Consider the following 20075-nt stretch of genomic DNA (forward strand, 5'->3'; position numbering starts at 1 on the left):
AACTACAGCACAATACAGGCCCTTCAGCCCACAAAGTTGTGCCGAACATGTCCTTACCTTAGCGATTACTAGGCTTACCTATAACCCTCTATCTGACTAAGTTCCATGTACTTATCTAAAAGTCTCTTAAAAGACCCTATCGAATCCGCCTCCACCGACGTTGCTGGCAGCCCATTCCACACACCCACCACCCTCTGGGTGAAAACCTTACCCCTGACATCTCCTCTGTACCTACTCCCCAGCACCTTAAACCTGTGTCCTCATGTGGCAACCATTTTAGCCCTGGGAAAAAGCCTCTGACTATCCACTCGATCAATACCTCTCAACATCTTATACACCTCTATCAGGTCACCCCTCATCCTTCGTCTCTCCAAGGAGAAAAGGCCAAGCTCACTCAACCTATCCTCATAAGGCATGCTCCCCAACCCAGGCAACATCCTTGTAAATCTCCTCTGCACCCTTTCTATGGCTTCCACATCCTTCCTGTAATGAGGCGACCAGAACTGAGCACAGTACTCCAAGTGTGGTCTGAGCAGGGTCTTATATAGCTGCAACATTATCTCACGACTCCTAAACTCAATTCCTTCATTGATGAAGGTCAGTACACCATATGCCTTCTTAACCACAGCCTCAACCTGCACAGTTGCTTTGAGCGTCCTACGAACTTGGACCCCAAGATCCTTCTGATCTTCCACTCTGCCAAGAGTCCTACCATTAATATTATATTCCGCCATCCTATTTGACCTGCCAAAATGAACCACCTCACACTTATTTGGGTTGAACTCCATCTTCCACTTCTCTGCCCAGTCTTGCATCCTATCAATGTCTCGCTGCAACTTCTGACATCCCTCCACACTATCCACAACACCTCCGACCTTTGTGTCATCAGCAAACTTACCAACCCATCCCTCCACTTCCTCATCCAGGTCATTTATAAAAACCACCAAGAGTGAGGGTCCCAAGACAGATCCCTGGGGCACTCCACTGGTGACTGACCACCATGCAGAATATGACCCATCTATAACCACTCTTTGCCTTCTGTGGGCAAGCCAGTTCTGGATCCACAAAGCAATGTCCCCTTGGATCCCATGCCCCCTCACTTTCTCAATAAGCCTTGCATGGGGCACCTTATCAAATGTCTTGCTGAAGTCCATATATACTACATCTACTGCTCTTCCTTCATCAATGTGTTTAGTCACATCCTCAAAATTCAACCAGGCTCGTAAGGCATGATCTGCCTTTGACAAAGCCATGCTGACTATTCTTAATCATATTATACCTCTCCAAATGTTCATAAATCCTGCCTCTCAGGATCTTCTCCATCAACTTACCAACCACTGTGGTTCGACTCACTGGTCTATAATTTCCAGGGCTATCTCTACTCCCTTTCTTGAATAAAGGAACAACATCCGCAATCCTCCAATCCTCCGGAACCTCTCCCGTCTCCATTGATGATGCAAAGATCATCGCCAGAGGCTCAGCAATCTCCTCCCTCGCCTCCCACAGTAGCCTGGGGTACATCTCATCCGGTCCCGGCGACATATCTAACTTGATGCTTTTCAAAAGCTCCAACACATCCTCTTGCTTAATATCTACATGCTCAAACTTTTCAGTCCGCCGCAAATCTGCACTACAACCACCAATTACGTGTGCAAATTAGCCGCCTCATTTCTTACAATCACTACACTTCAAAAGTTACTGTGCAGGACTATGGGATGTTCAGAAAACAATAAAAGTACGGCCTCAGTGTAATTCTTTATTTCATATACACAACTGTTTCCATCCTTGGTTGTTTCTCTCACTGTTAATGGCCATTATATACCCATGCTTAAATGTTGGCCTCCATTAGCAGCATCTCTTAAAACTTTTCCCTGCCTAGATGTTGCTCACATTTTTTGGTGGGCCTTCTTGAGTCCAGCTTTACCAAACATACAGAACACAGTGTCTATCAGGACAATCTATTACAGCAGTGTAGAGTCAGTGAGAGACATGACATGCTGCTTTTTATGGCACTGGTAAGTTTAAAGGTCCAGTGTGAGTGTTAATGAATGGGTAAGGTTGAGGGTGGGAGAAAGGGTGGGGGGGGGGGGAGGAAGAAAGAGAGGGGGCGAGGGGGAGGTTTAGTGTGGATAGGTGGGTGAGGTGGAAGGTGGATAGGTGAATGGTGTTGTTGAGATGGGTAGGTGGGTCCGATTGGGAGAGTAGTTAGGTTGAGGGCTAGTCGGGTCCGGTCGAGGGAGTTGTCAGATGGTGGGGGGTAGTTGGGTCATGTTGGGGGGCTTTATTGGGTGATTGGAGGGAAGTAGTCGATTTGGGTCAGAGGGTCAGTGTGAGTAATTGGGAGGTCAGTTTTATAGTTATCCAAGAGTTAAATTAGGATTTTTCGACCTTTTATTTCCTGCATTGTTGTTATTGAGGTCGGTTATTGGAACTGTCCAAAGCCTAGGTCAGAGTTGGAGCAGAGGAATTGCCCATTGGAAGTTGAAACTACCCGGGCAATTCCCTTGGAGGCCAGTGCGTCAGGATTTCCATGGGGTGCATCTTGAGTCATAAACTCTCTGAAGGTTTGGGCCGTTAAGTTTGCACTTGTAACTGATCGTTTAAAGTGCATTGTCAGAAACCAGTGAAGCTGTGTGTTTCAGATCATCAAGCTTAGCAGTGAAATGATGAATGCAAAGTTTTTCCAAGATTACCAATTTTTATTTTCCCAGTGGGTGGACTTTTTTAAAGAGTGCTCAAGTGAGACATTTTTTGAAAATTACTTTTGTTGCAGGACATAATGGCATTAATTTTTTTCGCATACAGATGTAAATGCAGAAAACAATCTCACAGTAACAGTTTCAAGGTCTTTTACAAGGTCATATTGTATTATGCAGAGTAGCAGCTCTGAAACACGTGGTGGGAAATCCTTTGTGATCCACATGGTCTGCGACTGCAAAGGCTGTCTCATGCACGTTAATCCCAGACTTGAAATGGTGTTAAATTCTTGACAGCTGGAGTAATGCCCAAAGGCAGCTTGGACCATGGACACAAAATCTATTGTCCCCTGGCAACATTCAAAAGAGCTGGCTAGTCTTTTTTATGAAACGCTTCTTATGCACTTGTTTATGGAATGTTGCCCTTTAAATATGATCCTTGAAATTCCCACAGAAGTGGTAGATTATGCTGGTTTGTATTATAGGCTTATTGATGAGATGATTTGCTAGTTCTAAGAGGTACAATTAATCAGGATTATTGCTGATGGCTAAATTCAATTTCCTTTGTGGACTTACTTAAATTGAGCAAACTTGTAATTGCCTCTTTTATGATCTTAATAAAAGCTTTGTAAATATAGTTTACTAACGTCAACAGGTTACAGAAAGGAGATTGTGAGATGCCAGACTCTCAAGTCACTGGTAAAAGGTAAGACCATATGATTTAGGAGCAGAGTTAGGCCATTTGGCCCATCGAGTCTGCTCTGCCATTGAATCGTGGCCAATAAGTTTCTCAACTCAATTCTCCAGCTTTTTCCCCATAACCTTTGATCCCTTAACCATTCGAGAACCTATCTATCTCTGACTTAATTATACACAATAACCTGGCCTCCACTGCCTTCTGTGACAATGAAGTCCATAGATTCACCACCCTCTGGCTGAAGAAATTCCTCCTCCTCTCAGTAGTAAAGGGTCATCCATTTACTCTGAGGCTGTGCCCTCGGGTCCTTGTCTCTCGTACTAATGGAAACATCTTCCTTATGTCCACTCTATCCCAGTCTTTCATTATTCTGTAAGTTTCAATGAGATCCCCTTCGTCCTTCTATACTTCATCAAGTACAAACCCAGAGTCCTCAGGTGCTCCTCATGCGTCAAGCTTTTCATTCCCGGGATCATTCTCGTGAACCTCCTGTGGACTCGGTCCAAGGCCAGCACATCCTTCTTTAGATATGGGGCCCAAAATTGCTTGCAATATTCTAAATGTCGTCTCACCAAAGTCTCAGCTGTACATCCCTGCTTTTGTATTCTAGTCGTCTCAATGAATGCTAATGTTGCATTTGCCTTCCTAACTACTAACTCAACCTGCAAGTTAACTTTAAGACAATCCTGAACTAAAATTCCCAAGTCTCTGTGCTTCCGATTTCTGAATTCTTTCCCCATTTAGAAAATAGTCTACACCTCCTCTTCCTACCAAAGTGCATAATCTCACACTTTGTATTCCATCTGCCACTTCCCTAACTTGTCCTAGTCCTTCTGCAGCCTCCCTGCCTCTTCCATGCTACCTATCTCCCTGCCTATCTTTGTATCATCTGGAAACTTAGCCACAATGCCCTTAGTTCCTTCATCTAGGTCATTTATGTATACAGTGAAAAGTTGTGGTCCCAACACTGACTACAGAAACTCCACTAGTTATCAGCTGCCATCCAGAAAAGGACATTTTTATCCCCACTTTCTGCCATCTACCAGTGAGCAAAATCTTCTCTCCATGCTAGTATCTTGCCTCTAACACCATAGGCCCTTGTCTTAGTCAGCAGCCTCCTGTACGGTACCTTGTCAAAGGCCTTCTGGAAATCCAAGTGGATAACATCCATTGGCTCTCCTTTGTCTAACCTGCTCATTACCTCCTCAAAGAATTATAACATTGTCAGTCATGTCCTCCCCTTGATGAAATCATGCTGACTTCACCCTATTTTACCATGCACTTCCTAAATCTCATCCTTAATAATCTTACAAACGACCGAGGTCGGGCTAACCGGCCTGTAATTTCCCATCTTTTGCCTGCCTCCCTTCTTAACCAGGGGTGTTACATTAGCGATTTTCCAGTCCTCTGGACCCTCCCTGACTCCAGTGATTCTCGAACGATCACCACAAATGCCTCCACTATCTCTTCCGAATTCTGGGGTGTAGTCCATCTGGTCCAGGTGATTTATCCAGCTTCAGACCTTTCAACTTCCGTAGCACCTTCTCCTTTGTAATGGCCACCACACTCACCTCTGCCCACTTTTGGTACGTTACTGGTGCCTTCTACTGTAAAGACTGGTGCAAAGTTCCTCTGCCATTTTTGTGTTCCCCATTACTTCTCTAGTGCCTTTTCCAGCGTCCAGTATCCACTCTTGCCTGTCTTGTACCCTTTATATATGTAAAAAAAAACACCACTTATATTCCTGGCTAGATTACCCTTGTATTTCAGCAGTCCCCCCACCCCCACCTCGTCATTTCTTTTTTTTAGTTGTCCCCTGTTGGTCTTTAAAAGCTTCCCACTACCCGCTAATCTTTGCTATATTGTATGCTTTTTCTTTTGCTTTTATGGTGCCCCTGACTTCCCTCGTCAGCCATGGTTGCCTCGCCCTCCCCTTAGTGTGCTGCTTCTTCCTTGAGATGAAATTTTCCTGTGTCTCCCAAATTATTCCTAGGAACTCCTGCTGTTCTACTGTCTCCCTACTAGGCTCCTCTACCAAGCAACTCTGGCTAGCTCCTCCTCCTTGTCTCTGTAGTTGCCTTTACTCAACTGTAATACTGTTACATCTGATTCCAGCTTCTCCCTCTCAAACTGCAGGGTGAATTCTATCACATTATGGTCACTGCCTCCCAAAGGTTCCTTCACCTTAAGCTCCCTTATCAAGTCTGCCTCATTACATAGAACCAAATCCAGAATTGCTTGTTCCCTCGTGGGCTCCACCAAAACTTCTCCAAAAAGGCATCTTGTAGACATTCCACAAATTATTGTTCTTGGGACCCACCTGCATATTGAAGCCCCCATGATCACCTTAACCTTGCCTTTCTTACATGCCTTTTTAATCTCTTGGTGTATCTTGTGCCCCACATCCTGACTACTGCTTGGAGGCCTGTACATAACTCCCAGTATGTTCTTTCTACCTTTGTGGTTTCTCAACTTTCCCCACACAGATTCTACATCTTCTGACCCTCCATTGTTTCTTGCTGTCAATTTAATTTCATTTCTTACTGCCAAGGCAACCCCACCCCTCTGTCTACCTTTCTGCCTTTTTGATAGGATGTGTATCCTTGGATATTTAGCACCCAGCTCTGATCCCCTTGCAGCCACACCTCTATGATGCCCACAGCATGGTACCCGCCATAATGGACATCAGTGGGGTGCTGTTCAAATGATTTTGTTTCATTCTGGCCAGTGTTGAGCTTCTTGAGTATGTGTTGTTGAAAAGGTTGTTGGTAGGTGAGTGCCATTTGATACTGCTGCTGGTGACTTCTCTTGGCATTTTGTTAACAGCAATTAGGCTGCTAAGGTGATGTTTGAGTAGGTTGGATTTGTTCTGCTTTTTGTAGCTAGGACATAAGTGGGTAGTTTTCCAATTTGGTGGAGGATTGTGTCATGATTTATAATGGCAGCTGCCTTGTATATTAATGGAAGGCAGAGTCAGCAGGAGCAGAGGCATTCATGGCAAGGCTGCACCATCGTTAGCAATGCAACTGTTACAATTATTAGGTTTGTAAAATTGTTGTGTTTTTTTAACTGTCTTTAATTTAAGGTAAAATAAAGGGGGTCTTGTGACCTGTTCTGAAGACTGCATGACAGCAAGCCTGGCGGGTTTGATTGTTAGAGATTACCGGGAAGATGATGGGAGTGGTAATCCAGAGGCTCAGGGTAATGCTCTGGCTCTGAGGACATGTATTCAGATCACATCATGACAGCTGGTGGAATTTAAATTCAATTATAAATCTGGAATATAATGTTAATCTCAATAATGGTGATCGATCATCAAGTGTTAGAAAACCTCATCTGGTTTACTAATGTCCTTATCTGATCGGGTTTATATGTGACTTCAGAAACACAGCGATGTTGACTCTTAAGCGCCCTCTGAAATGGCCTAACAAGCAATTCAGCAGCAATGCCCACATCCCATAAAATAATTTTAAAAAAGGACCCAGATTGTTTAGCTGGGAAGACCATTTTTATACTTGTGTCAATAGTATGTGTGCTGAGGTAGTCTCCAAAAAGTGTTGAAAATGTCAAATTGTAAACATTTGTGCTTGAAATGTTCCATTTACTTCCAAGTCAAAAGAGAATTTGTGACTCAAGGAGAGCAAACCAGCATTTCTACCTGTGGACAAGGCCTGTTCACATTGCTATGGAGACGGGCTCCTGAGAGGGAAAGGGTTTCTAGGATAGCTCTGATTTTACAGCCCTGTCACTGCATATCTGCCCTCGGCTGATAAGGCAGAGCATTTAAATTTATTTCAGCAGGGATTGTAATATCCTGCTGGGTTGGAAGGGTCCTAAAATACTGGCCATGTTACTCTGCCAGCATCTGGGAAAGGGAGAGCAGCTTTCGGCAGCAAGATGCTGTGGTTGATTGTGCAGAGATGCAGGTAGGAGCTCAAACTTGGATTGAAAATAACTCATTTATGAAGAGTTAAGATGAGACAAAGGATGGAAATTTCCATTCTGGGATCAAGTTTCATAGTGGAGGTGGGAGAGTGTTTTCCGATGCAGAGGTTGTTGGAAAGTCATGGGGAATCTCTCGATGCTGGCCGAATTAATTATGCAGTAGTAGTTCCCAATGTTTCGCGCGGTGGAGCAGACTGGATGTCACCCACCCCACTGCCATATTGCCACGCTATATTTAAAAGCTGCCCAGACATCAACTACCCACCTAGGAGGTGATGTGCGCAGATCACAGGGAGCTCCAGCTTCTAGATTCCATGACACCTCCCTGGAAGTCCAGCTGAAGGATATGGAGGCCAGGAGGGGCATCCTCTACGCAGAGAAAAAGCAGAGATGACAGACCAACCCAGCATGGAAGGAGCTCTTGGGTGGTCAGTGCACAATGCTCTACTATTACATCTTTTATAATAGTTTCTAATGGGCAGCACAGTGGTTAGCACTGCTGCCTCTCAGCGGCAGGGACCCAGGTTCGATTCCCGGCTTGGGTCACTGTCTGTGTGGAGTTTGCACATTCTCCCCGTGTGCATGGGGTTCCCCCGGGTGCTCCAGTTTCCTCCCACACTCCAAAGATGTGCAGGTTAGGTGGATTGGCCATGTCAGGGGGACTAGCTAAAGTAAATGTATGGGGTTATGGGCATAGGGTCTGGGTGAGATTATGGTCGGTGCAGATTCGAGGGGCCAAATGGTCGTCTCCTGCACTGTAGATTCTATGATTCTCTCGCATTTTCCCAATGACAGAAGTTAGGCCAACTGGTCTGTAGTTACCTGATTTTTATTGTTTTTGTTGTTGTTGTTTTCTCCCTCCTTTTGAATAAGGGTGTTATGTTGGCATTTTACAAATCCTTTGGAACTTTCTGGAAGATGAAGGTGTCACAGTAGTTGGCAAGATTGCAAGCACATACATGCTCCCTTGTTGTCACAACGCAGCTGAATGTTTCAAGACAGCAAGCCCCTTCTTCTTGTTGATGAGTCTCTTACGCTGCACATTGGGCACCTTTGATCATTTGGGTACCATCAATGATGCCCTGCTCCTCCACGAACCCAATGATGGAGATGAATGCCATGGACTTCAGTTTTGCTAATATGCAAGAAATGTGTAGTTCTAAGTTTCTTTGCCTTGGAATGTGACACGCAAACATACAATTAAGACAGCATTCTACCAAAAAACAGAATAAGACAGCATTCTGTTCAGCGTTCAATAATAATAGAAAGTGCTGGAAATACTCAGCAGGACTGGCAGCATTGGTGGAGAGAGAATCATTTTTGATCTTTCATCAGAACTGTTTCTTTCTTGTCTTTCTTCATTCCTTTCTACATAAAAACAAAATAACAGAAGAAATCGGAGCAGGTGTAGGATATATGACCCCTTGAGCCTGCTCCACCATTCAACAAGGTCATGGCTGATCTGATCTTGGCCTTAACTACACTTTCTTGCTTGCTCCCCATAACCCTTGACTCATGTTTGGTTCAAAATTCTGTCCATCTCCTTCTTGAATATTCAATGCATCAGTCTCTACAGTTCTGAGGTAGAGAATTATAAAGATTTACAACCTTCTGAGAGAGTAAATCTTTTGCTATCTCAGTATTAAATGGGTGATTCTTTAATCTGAAACTGTTCCAGAGGGCAGTTCAGAGCAGCCATATTGCTTTGAGTCTGGAGTCACATATTCATGTAGGTAACACCAAGTAAGGATGGCAGATTTCCTTTCCTAAAAGGACATTAGTGTTTTTCTGACAATTTCATGGCCCCTGTAACTGATACTAGTTTGCTATTACAAATTTGCTATATTAACTGAGTTTAAATTCCCCATCTGATCCTGGTAGAATTGGAATTCATGTCTACAAGCCTCTGGTTCTGTAACCTAACTGTTATGTTCTGATATCTGTCCGTACTGATACTTTTTCTGGAGTACTGGACTTGTATTACTACTGTCATACAGCAATTGATAGAAATAAAGGATTGAACTGTGCATGTAACTAAGAATAATAACTCAGGAAGCGAGCGCCATTTTATTTATCAAAGCAGAAGTTAAACCACAACCCTGTGGTACATGTACACAAGTCTCCTCCAGATTGATAGAACACTGGACCTGCTCAGGGGTTTGCCTTATCAATGGCTCGGGATACGAGTTCCACCTGATTAGGCAATTGCCTGTTACCACGGGAACTCGTATTCCACGAGTCCCACAGGGAGAGCAATTAGGGATTCCCCATGTAAGTCTTGGTGGTTTTCACACTAAGTATTTACGTTGAACATTATACAGCACAGTAGAATACTGAACGCTCCTCTCCAGGATTTTGGGATGTGTTGAGGACTTGATAAAGAGTAACATAAATACAAGTTCTTTCTGAAAAATGTATTTGAAACTGCTAAATAACCTGTTGTGATGCATTTTCATTTTCTCCAATCTTTGATCTTTAAATGAATTGTAAGTGAATTACATTAATTCAATTTTAAATGCACATCTGCTGTTACCTCTGCAACCAGCAAATGGCAATGAATTTTCATTAAGAAGTTTAAAAACTTCTTACTGTGTTTACCCCAGTCCAACGCCGGCATCTCCACATCATGAATTTTCATGACAGTTATGTGAAACTGCTCATCTGGGTAACAGTTCTCCTTTAAGGAGTCCATTAGAATCTACTCCTGTTAGTAACAGGTTGCATGTTTGTCCCAGGATTCACTTCAACACTGTTCACCAAGGAGAGGGGCCATGTTTTTCAGGAAGAGAAGGTGTTACAGGCTAATAGGCTGGAGGAAATAGATGTTCGGAGGGAGGATGTATTGGCAGTTTTGAATAAACTGAAGGTCGATAAGTCCCCTAGGCCTGATGAAATGTATCCTAGGATTCTTTGGGAGGCGAGGGATGAGATTGCAGAGCCTTTGGCTTTGATCTTTGGGTCCTCGCTGTCCACGGGGATGGTGCCAGAGGACTGGAGAGTGGCAAATGTTGTTCCTCTGTTTAAGAAAGGGAATAGAAATGACCCTGGTAATTATAGACCGGTTAGTCTGACTTTGGTGGTTGGTAAATTGATGGAAAAGGTCCTTAGGGATGGGATTTACGACCATTTAGAAAGATGCGGATTAATCCGGGATAGTCAGCACGGATTTGTGAAGGGCAAATCGTGCCTCACAAATTTGATAGAATTTTTTGAGGAGGTAACTAGGTGTGTTGATGAAGGTAGGGCGGTTGATGTCATATACATGGATTTTAGTAAGGCGTTTGATAAGGTCCCCCATGGTCGGCTTATGATGAAAGTAAGGAGGTGTGGGATAGAGGGAAAGTTGGCCGATTGGATAGGTAACTGGCTGTCTGATCGAAGACAGAGGGTGGTGGTGGATGGAAAATTTTCGGACTGGATGCAGGTTGCTAGCGGAGTGCCGCAGGGATCGGTGCTTGGTCCTCTGCTCTTTGTGATTTTTATTAATGACTTAGAGGAGGGGGCTGAAGGGTGGATCAGTAAATTTGCTGATGACACCAAGATTGGTGGAGTAGTGGATGAGGTGGAGGGGTGTTGTAGGCTGCAAAGAGACATAGATAGGATGCAAAGCTGGGCTGAAAAATGGCAAATGGAGTTTAACCCTGATAAATGTGAGGTGATTCATTTTGGTAGGACTAATTTAAATGTGGATTACAGGGTCAAAGGTAGGGTTCTGAAGACTGTGGAGGAACAGAGAGATCTTGGGGTCCATATCCACAGATCTCTAAAGGTTGCCACTCAAGTGGATAGAGCTGTGAAGAAGGCATATAGTGTGTTAGCTTTTATTAACAGGGGGTTGGAGTTTAAGAGCCGTGGGGTTATGCTGCAACTGTACAGGACCTTGGTGAGACCGCATTTGGAATATTGCGTGCAGTTCTGGTCACCTCACTATAAGAAGGATGTGGAAGCGCTGGAAAGAGTGCAGAGGAGATTTACCAGGATGCTGCCTGGTTTGGAGTGTCGGTCTTATGAGGAAAGGTTGAGGGAGCTGGGGCTGTTCTCTCTGGAGCGGAGGAGATTGAGGGGAGACTTAATAGAGGTTTATAAAATGATGAAGGGGATAGATCGAGTGAACGTTCAAAGACTATTTCCTCGGGTGGATGGAGCTATTACGAGGGGCATAACTATAGGGTTCGTGGTGGGAGATATAGGAAGGATATCAGAGGTAGGTTCTTCACGCAGAGAGTGGTTGGGGTGTGGAATGGACTGCCTGCAGTGATAGTGGAGTCAGACACTTTAGGAACATTTAAGCGGTTATTGGATAGGCACATGGAGCACACCAGGATGGTAGGGAGTGGGATAGCTTGATCTTGGTTTCAGATGAAGGTCGGCACAACATCGTGGGCCGAAGGGCCTGTTCTGTGCTGTACTGTTCTATGTTCTATGTTCTATACCTTAACATTTATATTAATATGATGATGGTATCCACTGGGATCCCAATAAATAATATACCTGTGTCTCAATATTGTATGCGCCCTAACCTTCAGTGGCCCAGTTAGCAGGATGTCAGTCTCTCCTATACACTAACAAGATGTCATGTCTTCTCAAATCACTGATCTTTAACTAATTCAATTCACAATTATCTCATTCAATTTGAACACATCTGTTGTAGCCTCAATTAACAAGATGCTCATAGCTCCTCGGATATCCATTAACAGGATACCAGCAACTCTTAAATTGCATATATTTGCTACTGTTCATATGAATGGTTGGGTGTGTTTCAAGCATTCTCAGAGAACAACAATGGTTTATAGCAATTAATTTTTACTATTAGTATTGAAATCTTTTGAGGTGAGTGAAATCATGCAGCTAAAGTGAACTAAGGCTAATAGCTAAGGTTTTATAACTGGACTTGAAATATTGTACACAAAATAAAGTGTTTTTAAATATTTCTTTCAGAACCAAATGGAAATCTTAGACAAACATGTGAATACTTTTGTGGACTACATGTTCGGTCCGAGAGGTAAGTCAGTGTAATTAGACTGAAGCCTGATACCTGTGTAGGAAGGACATGCAGACCTTATGTTAAGCGTAGAACTGTGGGCTGCGTACAGTACAGGAATATATAAATATGAACAGGGAATCGATTAGCTCAGTTAGCTGGACGGCTGGTTCGTGATGCAGAGTGACGTCAACCTCGCAGGTTCAATTCCTGTACCGATTGAGGTTATTCATGAAGGCCCTGTCTTCTCAACCTTGCCTATGGTCATGTGGGACTATGGCGACTTTACCTTAAATTGGAAGACGAAGTTGAGTGAGAGTTATGTTTACTCAAGTGGATCTATGCACCAAGTGTAAGGCGGATATATATAGAACATAGATACAGCACAGTGTCTCAAATTCAGGTTTTAAAGTTTATTTATTTGTCGCAAGTCGGCTTACATTAACACTGCAATGAAGTTACTGTGAAAATCCCCGAGTCGCCACACTCCGGCACCTGTTCAATTACTGAGGGAGAATTTAGCATGGCCAATGCACCTAACCAGCATGTCTTTCAGACTGTGGGAGGAAACTGGAGCACCTGGAGGAAACCATGCAGACACTGGGAGAGCATGTGGACTCCGCACAGACAATGACCCAAGCTGGGAATCGAACCCGGGTCCCTGGCGTTGTGAGGCAGCAGTGCTAACCACTGTGCTGCCCTCTGGAGTTGTCTAAAAACTGCACATTTTAAAAATGCCCTGTTCCTCCACGCCTCTTAATTGCCTGCTCCTGCCTCTTAATTGAGCAAATTAAAAATAAATAACTGGATAATTTGGCTAGGCATTGCATTGGTACGATGTGGCTGCGGAATAGTTATCACCTTCACTACTCTCCAGGCAGGCTGTCCTGTCTGGAGACAATACACATCTCTTTAACCTGTGCTTAATGCTCCCTCCCTCCACATTGTCTGTATTTTTAAGATCCGGCTGGTTGTAGGGATTCGCATTCTAATCAGTATTCTGTAACTTGATTTTTGTGTCTCTGTGCCCTGTTTGAGCATATTTCCACTCCATCTGACGAAGGAGCAGCGCTCCGAAAGCTAATGGTATTTGCTACCAAATAAACCTGTTGGACTTTAACCTGGTGTTGTTAAAACTCTTACTGTGTTGACCTGAATTACCCAAATGACCTGACCTGAAATCCAATGTGGCCTTGGTCCCGAGGTTACCGGTTTTGATAACTGTACCTGTATTTCCAACAACTGCAGAAACACATTAATCCAGAACTTCCCAAGATATGATCGTGACTTTTGAAGGGTGTCTAGACAAATACATGAATAGGATGAGAATAGAGGGATATGGTCCCCGGAAGGGTAGGGGGTTTTAGTTCAGTTGGGCAGCATGGTTGGTGCAGGCTTGGAGGGGCAAAGGGCCTGTTCCTGTGATGTAATTTTCTTTGTTCTTTGTTCCATTCTGGGTTAGAATCCTTATTTCCAACCTAGATTCGGCAAAACGTTATCTTCCTATCATTTTTTTGGGCCCATCGTCTTGTGGATGATCCTTCCAAACTCATGCAGTGTAGAAACCCTGGCAGGCAGCAGCGGAGACAATCAAAGTTTAAGCTACATCCCTTCTTGCTGTATTAGCTGCTGCATTTTAAGTAGAGAGTTTAATTGTCTCTAACCCAATTTGACAAGCTATGGAGAGAAGGTAAATCAGTAAAGTATATATGAGAGTGGGGGTAAGCTGGCAGGTAAGTGAGTGAGGCAGTAGGGTTGGTTGGAAGTGTAGTCAATTTGTGGTAGTTAGAGGGTAGTTGGGGTTCAAAGGTAGTCAGGGAATTAGAGGGACAGTAGTTGGATCATCATGGGGTGTAGTCTTGGGTTTGAGGGTGGTAAGGTAGTCTGGGGGTGTAGTTATGGGGTAGTCCAGGTGGGTGAGGTGGTGGGTCAGCAGTATGGTTGCTCAGGAATTACTTTGGTTTTAATCCTTTTTTTTTCTGGGTAACAATTCAGGTAAGTAGGTTGAAACCATCCAAAATATCCATCTCTAACTTAGAGTTGGAGTCTCTTTCGGAGGATTTCGCACAAAGGGAAATTGTCCACCGGAAGTCCGAACTTCCTGGGTAATTCCTGCATTCAGTGCACTGAGGCATCCCATAGAAGAGATAACAAATAGGTTAGACCAAGGAGAGCCAATGGATGTTATCTATCTTGACTTCCAAAAGGCCTTTGACAAGGTGCCTCACGGGAGACTGCTGAGTAAAATAAGGGCCCATGGTATTCGAGGCAAGGTACTAACATGGATTGACGATTGGCTGTCAGACAGAAGGCAGAGAGTTGGGATAAAAGGTTCTTTCTCAGAATGGCAACCGGTGATAAGTGGTGTCCCGCAGGGTTCAGTGTTGGGGCCACAGCTGTTCTCTTTATATATTAACGATCTAGATGATGGGACTGGGGGCATTCTGGCCAAGTTTGCCGATGATACAAAGATAGGTGGAGGGGCAGGTAGTATTGAGGAGGTGGGGAGGCTGCAGAAAGATTTAGACAGTTTAGGAGAGTGGTCCAAGAAGTGGCTGATGAAATTCAACGTGGGCAAGTGCGAGGTCTTGCACTTTGGAAAAAAGAATAGAGGCATGGACTATTTTCTAAACGGTGACAAAATTCATAATGCTAAAGTGCAAAGGGACTTGGGAGTCCTAGTCCAGGATTCTCTAAAGGTAAACTTGCAGGTTGAGTCCGTAATTAAGAAAGCAAATGTAATGTTGTCATTTATCTCAAGAGGCTTGGAATACAAAAGCAGGGATGTACTTCTGAGGCTTTATAAAGCACTGGTTAGGCCCCATTTGGAGTACTGTGAGCAATTTTGGGCCCCACACCTCAGGAAGGACATACTGGCACTGGAGCGGGTCCAGCGGAGATTCACATGGATGATCCCAGGAATGGTAGGCCTGACATACGATGAACGTCTGAGGATCGTGGGATTATATTCATTGGAGTTTAGGAGGTTGAGGGGAGATCTAATAGAAACTTACAAGATAATGAACGGCTTAGATAGGATGGACGTAGGGAAGTTGTTTCCATTAGCAGGGGAGACTAGGACGCGGGGGCACAGCCTTAGAATAAAAGGGAGTCACTTTAGAACAGAGATGAGGAGAAATTTCTTCAGCCAGAGAGTGGTAGGTCTGTGGAATTCATTGCCACAGAGGGCTGTGGAGGCCGAGACGTTGAGCGTCTTCAAGACAGAAATTGATAAATTCTTGATTTCTCGAGGAATTAAGGGCTATGGGGAGAGAGCGGGTAAATGGAGTTGAAATCAACCATGATTGAATGGTGGAGTGGACTCGATGGGCCGAATAGCCTTACTTCCGCTCCTATGTCTTATGGTCTAGGACAATGTTTCATAGCACAATTTTGCAGTACTTCTGGGGGTGCGACCTCCAAATTGGAAGTTCTGGGCCAATAGAATCTGAATGTTTGTATACTATGTATGAAATAGCCTTGTGTAAAATGTGAATATGTGCACCATGTGTACATTGACCATATTTAAGATATGCAAGGTGCTGTGCAAGTCGTGGAAATATGTAAGATGCAATTATGCAGGCTTTATGTAGATAAGTGTTTGCAGCAACAATCTGCACCCATGTGTGACACTTGAATCTTGCTGTTCATTCTACTAATGGCTTGTTCAGACTGTAAACTGCATAAACCGATGGAAAATCGATTTACCTAAGTAATTTACGTTCACTCTGTACTTATTTTCATTGCTGAGTCAACAATACTAAATTGGTTGTTTAACAAATGATGTTTATTCAAATTGGCTCTTTTCCTGGCCATTCCCATCAAATTTACAAAAAACCCAGTTAGTGTTTTGGAGATTTGAAGGTTTTAATTTCATTTTCAATTTTGGTCTTAGGGGCCGATTTTACCAAATCGGCTCTAAGTGCCGGGTACAGTCGTAAATCAGACCCGCGCCCGGGAGCCGCGCTCCAGCGCCCCCATACGCCTTTTTTCGGCGTGGGTCCAGTGGGTGGGGCCTGGTGCATTTGCATCTGTCGGAGCACCGAACTGCGCATGTGCAGTTCGAAGCCGACAGCACTCAGCGCGCCCGAGCGCGAAAGTCAAAGGCAGCGCTGACAGCATTGCTGTCTGCGCTGCCTTTGACTTTCCCTGGTTTGGGGTAGGGGATGGGATGTGATGTCTCTTCCCTGGGGGTGGGGTGGGGGAATGTGACATCTCTGCCCCCCCCCCCCCCGGGAAGAGATGTCATCTACCCATCAGGACACCCCCGGTGCAAGGCCAGGATCGCAAGATGCTTTCGACGGACACCAGCGATCAAGGTAGATCGGGGGCCCGGGGGGTCCAATCCCGGGGGGGGGGGGCTGCTGGCGGGGCCTGCGTCCCAGGGTGGTCCGATCCGGGGCGGGTGGTGGGCTGCCGGGGTGGTTCGCGGGGGCGGTCCACGAAGGGTGGTCGGGGGCGACTCGGCGGTTCAGTTGCTGAGTTGAAGCCCTATCGGACTTGAATTCAGCAAGACGGGAAATGCGTGCAAATGCATTTAAATCTGCCCGCTGGCCGATTCGGGCGCGCGCCGGATTGGCCATTGGTAAAGGCGCGATTGGCCTTGGGTCTGGTCTGGACCGCGTTTTAGGCCCGACGCCCAACTTTACCACGATTTTGCGCCTGAAAACGGGCACGAAATTTTGGTAAAATCGGGTCCTTAGTTTCTCCAAACCATAATTCGAACTTACCTTAAGATGCTAAACCAGAAACTAGTTTAGTGTTCAAAATGCTGATTAAATGTAACTTTCATGGAGTTTATGTAGGCCTTGCATCCACAGCTACTGAAGGTAGGGAACGTTTGTGACTGGCACTCAAGCAGCACATTGCAGGGTGGATCACGAACCAAGGTAGAGGGTTCAAGAGATTCTCAGATGTGGAACTCCTGGTGAAGGACATCTGGAGGATGTGGGTGGTACTGTGGCTGCAGGGGGAAGAACGCCACCTCACTCTCATCATTCTCCTGCAGAGCAACTGGTTCTGGACCTCGTGTCCACCTTCCATTTCTTGTTCAGACCAAGGAGAAGAGTCATATGGACTTGAAATGTTAACTCAGTTTCTCTCCTCAGATACTGCCAGATCTGCTGAGCTTTTCCAGCATTTTCAGTTTTATTTTAGATTTCCAGAATCCGCAGTATTTAAGGTGAAGATGAAGGTTCCTGTGCTGTAATTTTCTTTGTTCTTTGAAGGTGTGACTGAACAGATTGGTAGCTGCAGAAATAATGGAATGAGTGGAGGACCATGGTTGACAGTTGGGAATTTGAATGTGCAATTGTAAACCAGGGGGAATTTTTTGCAGGAGTGGATACAAAAGAACATGTGGGGGAGAAAGTGAATGGAGAGAAATACAAGGAGCTGATCAGAAATATCTTTGTCTGATTGATTAATGTGAGTAGAAATTAGTTGACAAGATTGAAAAGTGGCCATGAATATGGGAAAGCATATTTATATACAAGGAGAGATTTGAGAGTAAAGGAAGGTCGTGAACTTAGCAGAGAGGAGGGAAAGAATGAAGGATGAGGAATTACTTAGTGCAGAGGCCAAGGACAGAAAGCAGTGATGGTATCTCAGTTGACAATGGAAAATAAGGATTTTAGAGAAGAGGTGAGATCTACTTAAATGGTGGAAATGATAATTGGGATAGATCGGCATATCCTTGTTCCTCTGTTTCTATGAACCCTTTATCAATTCTCTGCAGTGACTTAAACAACCTGTGTCCTGATTATAGTCAAAAACCACAGAGCACTCTTTGCAGTGAAAAAGTGAATGTGAGATCCAGGAAGAATATGCACCAAAGCTATCCCTTCTATGTATTCTGCAAGACCTCAGTCAAGGACTGCATACAGAATTGGGCTGTACAATAATGTGAGGACATTGGCATTGTATTCAAAAGCCTCAATTAACTAGGATGTTGTTATGTGTGGAAATGCAAACATGAAGAGACTTGAAGCATTTTTTTCATGGATACAGAGGAAAAGAATTAGATTATTCAGCTTCTGAAACCTGTCCCAATATTCAATTTGATTGTCCCCAATCTGAATCTTAACTCCATTTATGTGCCTCTGTTTGCTGTGAACAAAGTATATTACCTGAATGAACCTCAGCAAGGTAATCAGCCATATTAGCAGAGATAGCCTATTAAGCTGTGGGAACTGATAAAACGGTTTCCCAACAATGTGAAATGACAGTGGGACTATGCGCTCCCATCCATCTCGGCTTCACGACGCCTCTGTGCAACCATGAATCACAACTCTTTAAAAACCTGGCCCGGCTCCATGAAACTTGCAGGGGAGTCGGATATGCCTACCCCCCCCATGATGGAGTTGGACAGGTCAGGATTGCTGGATGTGGGCTTTTGTCAGGAACCAACCTGCATCCTTTAAGATCAGACAGCCCTGGAATTGAGCCCTGTCCACCATTTTATCAAGGTTTCCTGTCAGTGAAAATGCTGGCCTGTGTGTCAGAAATAGGCGCATTGGAATTCTTATTCCAAGACTAATATAAATCTTTGAGGAATCGTTTTGTGATTCTGGCATAGATTTGGGGGATAATAGACCATGCTGATTTGGGCTGAACCATTCATATTTATGGGCGACATGGTGGCAGTGCTGCCTCCCAGCGCCAAGGACCTGGGTTCAATTCTGGCCTCGAGTCACTGTCTGTGCGGAGTATGCACATTCTCCCCATGTCTGCGTGGGTTTCCTCCAGGTGCTCTGGTTTCCTCCCACAGTCCGAAAGATGTGTGGGTTAAGTTGATTGGCCATGCTAAATTGAAGGCTAGTGTCAGGGAGATTAGCAGGGTAAATATATGGAGTTACGGAAATAGGGCCTGGGTGAGCTTGTGGTGGGTACAGACTTGATGGGTCGAATGGCCTCCTTTTTACTGTGGGATTCTTTGATTTATTATTGCATTCTATTTATTTTTCATTGTTTCCCTCAATTTAACAGCGCCTCCATAGAAACAAATCTGAACAAGGTACTCAAAGGTACATCCAAGCTTTTCACCTGCAAGGTGTTGATCAACAATGGGGCATAGGTGTTGGCAAGGCCAACCTTTATTGCCCTTGATAAACCACCTTCTTTAATGGCTGCTGTCCGTGTGGAATAGCTATACTCGAGTGCTGGTTTGTAGAGAATGGCAAGAGTTTGACCCAGCAACGATGAAAGAACATTTCCAAGTCAGGATGGTGTGCAAGTTGGTGGGGAATTTGCAGATGATGGTGTTCCCATGTATCTGCTGCCCTTGTCATTCCAGGTGATAGAGGTTATGGATTTGGAAGCTATGAAGCCTTGGCACATTTTTGTTGTGCATACTGCTGTCACAAGGATGGTGGATGGAGCGAATGTTTAGGGTGCAGATCAAGTGGATATTTCATCCTTGGTGGGGACAAGATTTTTGTTGGAGCAGTACTCTTGCAGCCAGGCAGTTTACAGGGTGATGCGCGATTGATTCACTCGGGAGGCTAGGACGTACCTGGGAATAAAGGCTTTTATTCACAACAAGAATAGAGCACACTGCTTAACAATACTATGATGTGGAGATGCCGGCGTTGGACTGGGGTAAACCCAGTAAGAAGTTTAACAACACCAGGTTAAAGTCCAACAGGTTTATTTGGTAGCAAAAGCCACACCTTTTGCTACCAAATAAATAATGTGGCTTTTGCTACCAAATGAACCTGTTGGACTTTAACCTGGTGTTGTTAAACTTCTTACTAAC

The 20075-nt window shown here is 44.5% G+C and overlaps 1 protein-coding gene across 1 annotated transcript in view; it reads left to right on the top strand.

The window, feature by feature from the left end:
* Positions 1–20075, top strand: part of elovl2 (ELOVL fatty acid elongase 2) — a 174121-nt gene that overhangs the window by 36993 nt on the left and 117053 nt on the right. Inside the window, exon 2 of the mRNA XM_078228631.1 lies at positions 12277–12340. Within this exon, the coding sequence (XP_078084757.1) occupies positions 12277–12340 (64 nt within the window). The remainder of the gene's footprint in view (positions 1–12276; positions 12341–20075) is intronic.

This window comes from Mustelus asterias, chromosome 2, assembly GCF_964213995.1.
Source record: "Mustelus asterias chromosome 2, sMusAst1.hap1.1, whole genome shotgun sequence".
Lineage (NCBI taxonomy): Eukaryota > Metazoa > Chordata > Chondrichthyes > Carcharhiniformes > Triakidae > Mustelus > Mustelus asterias.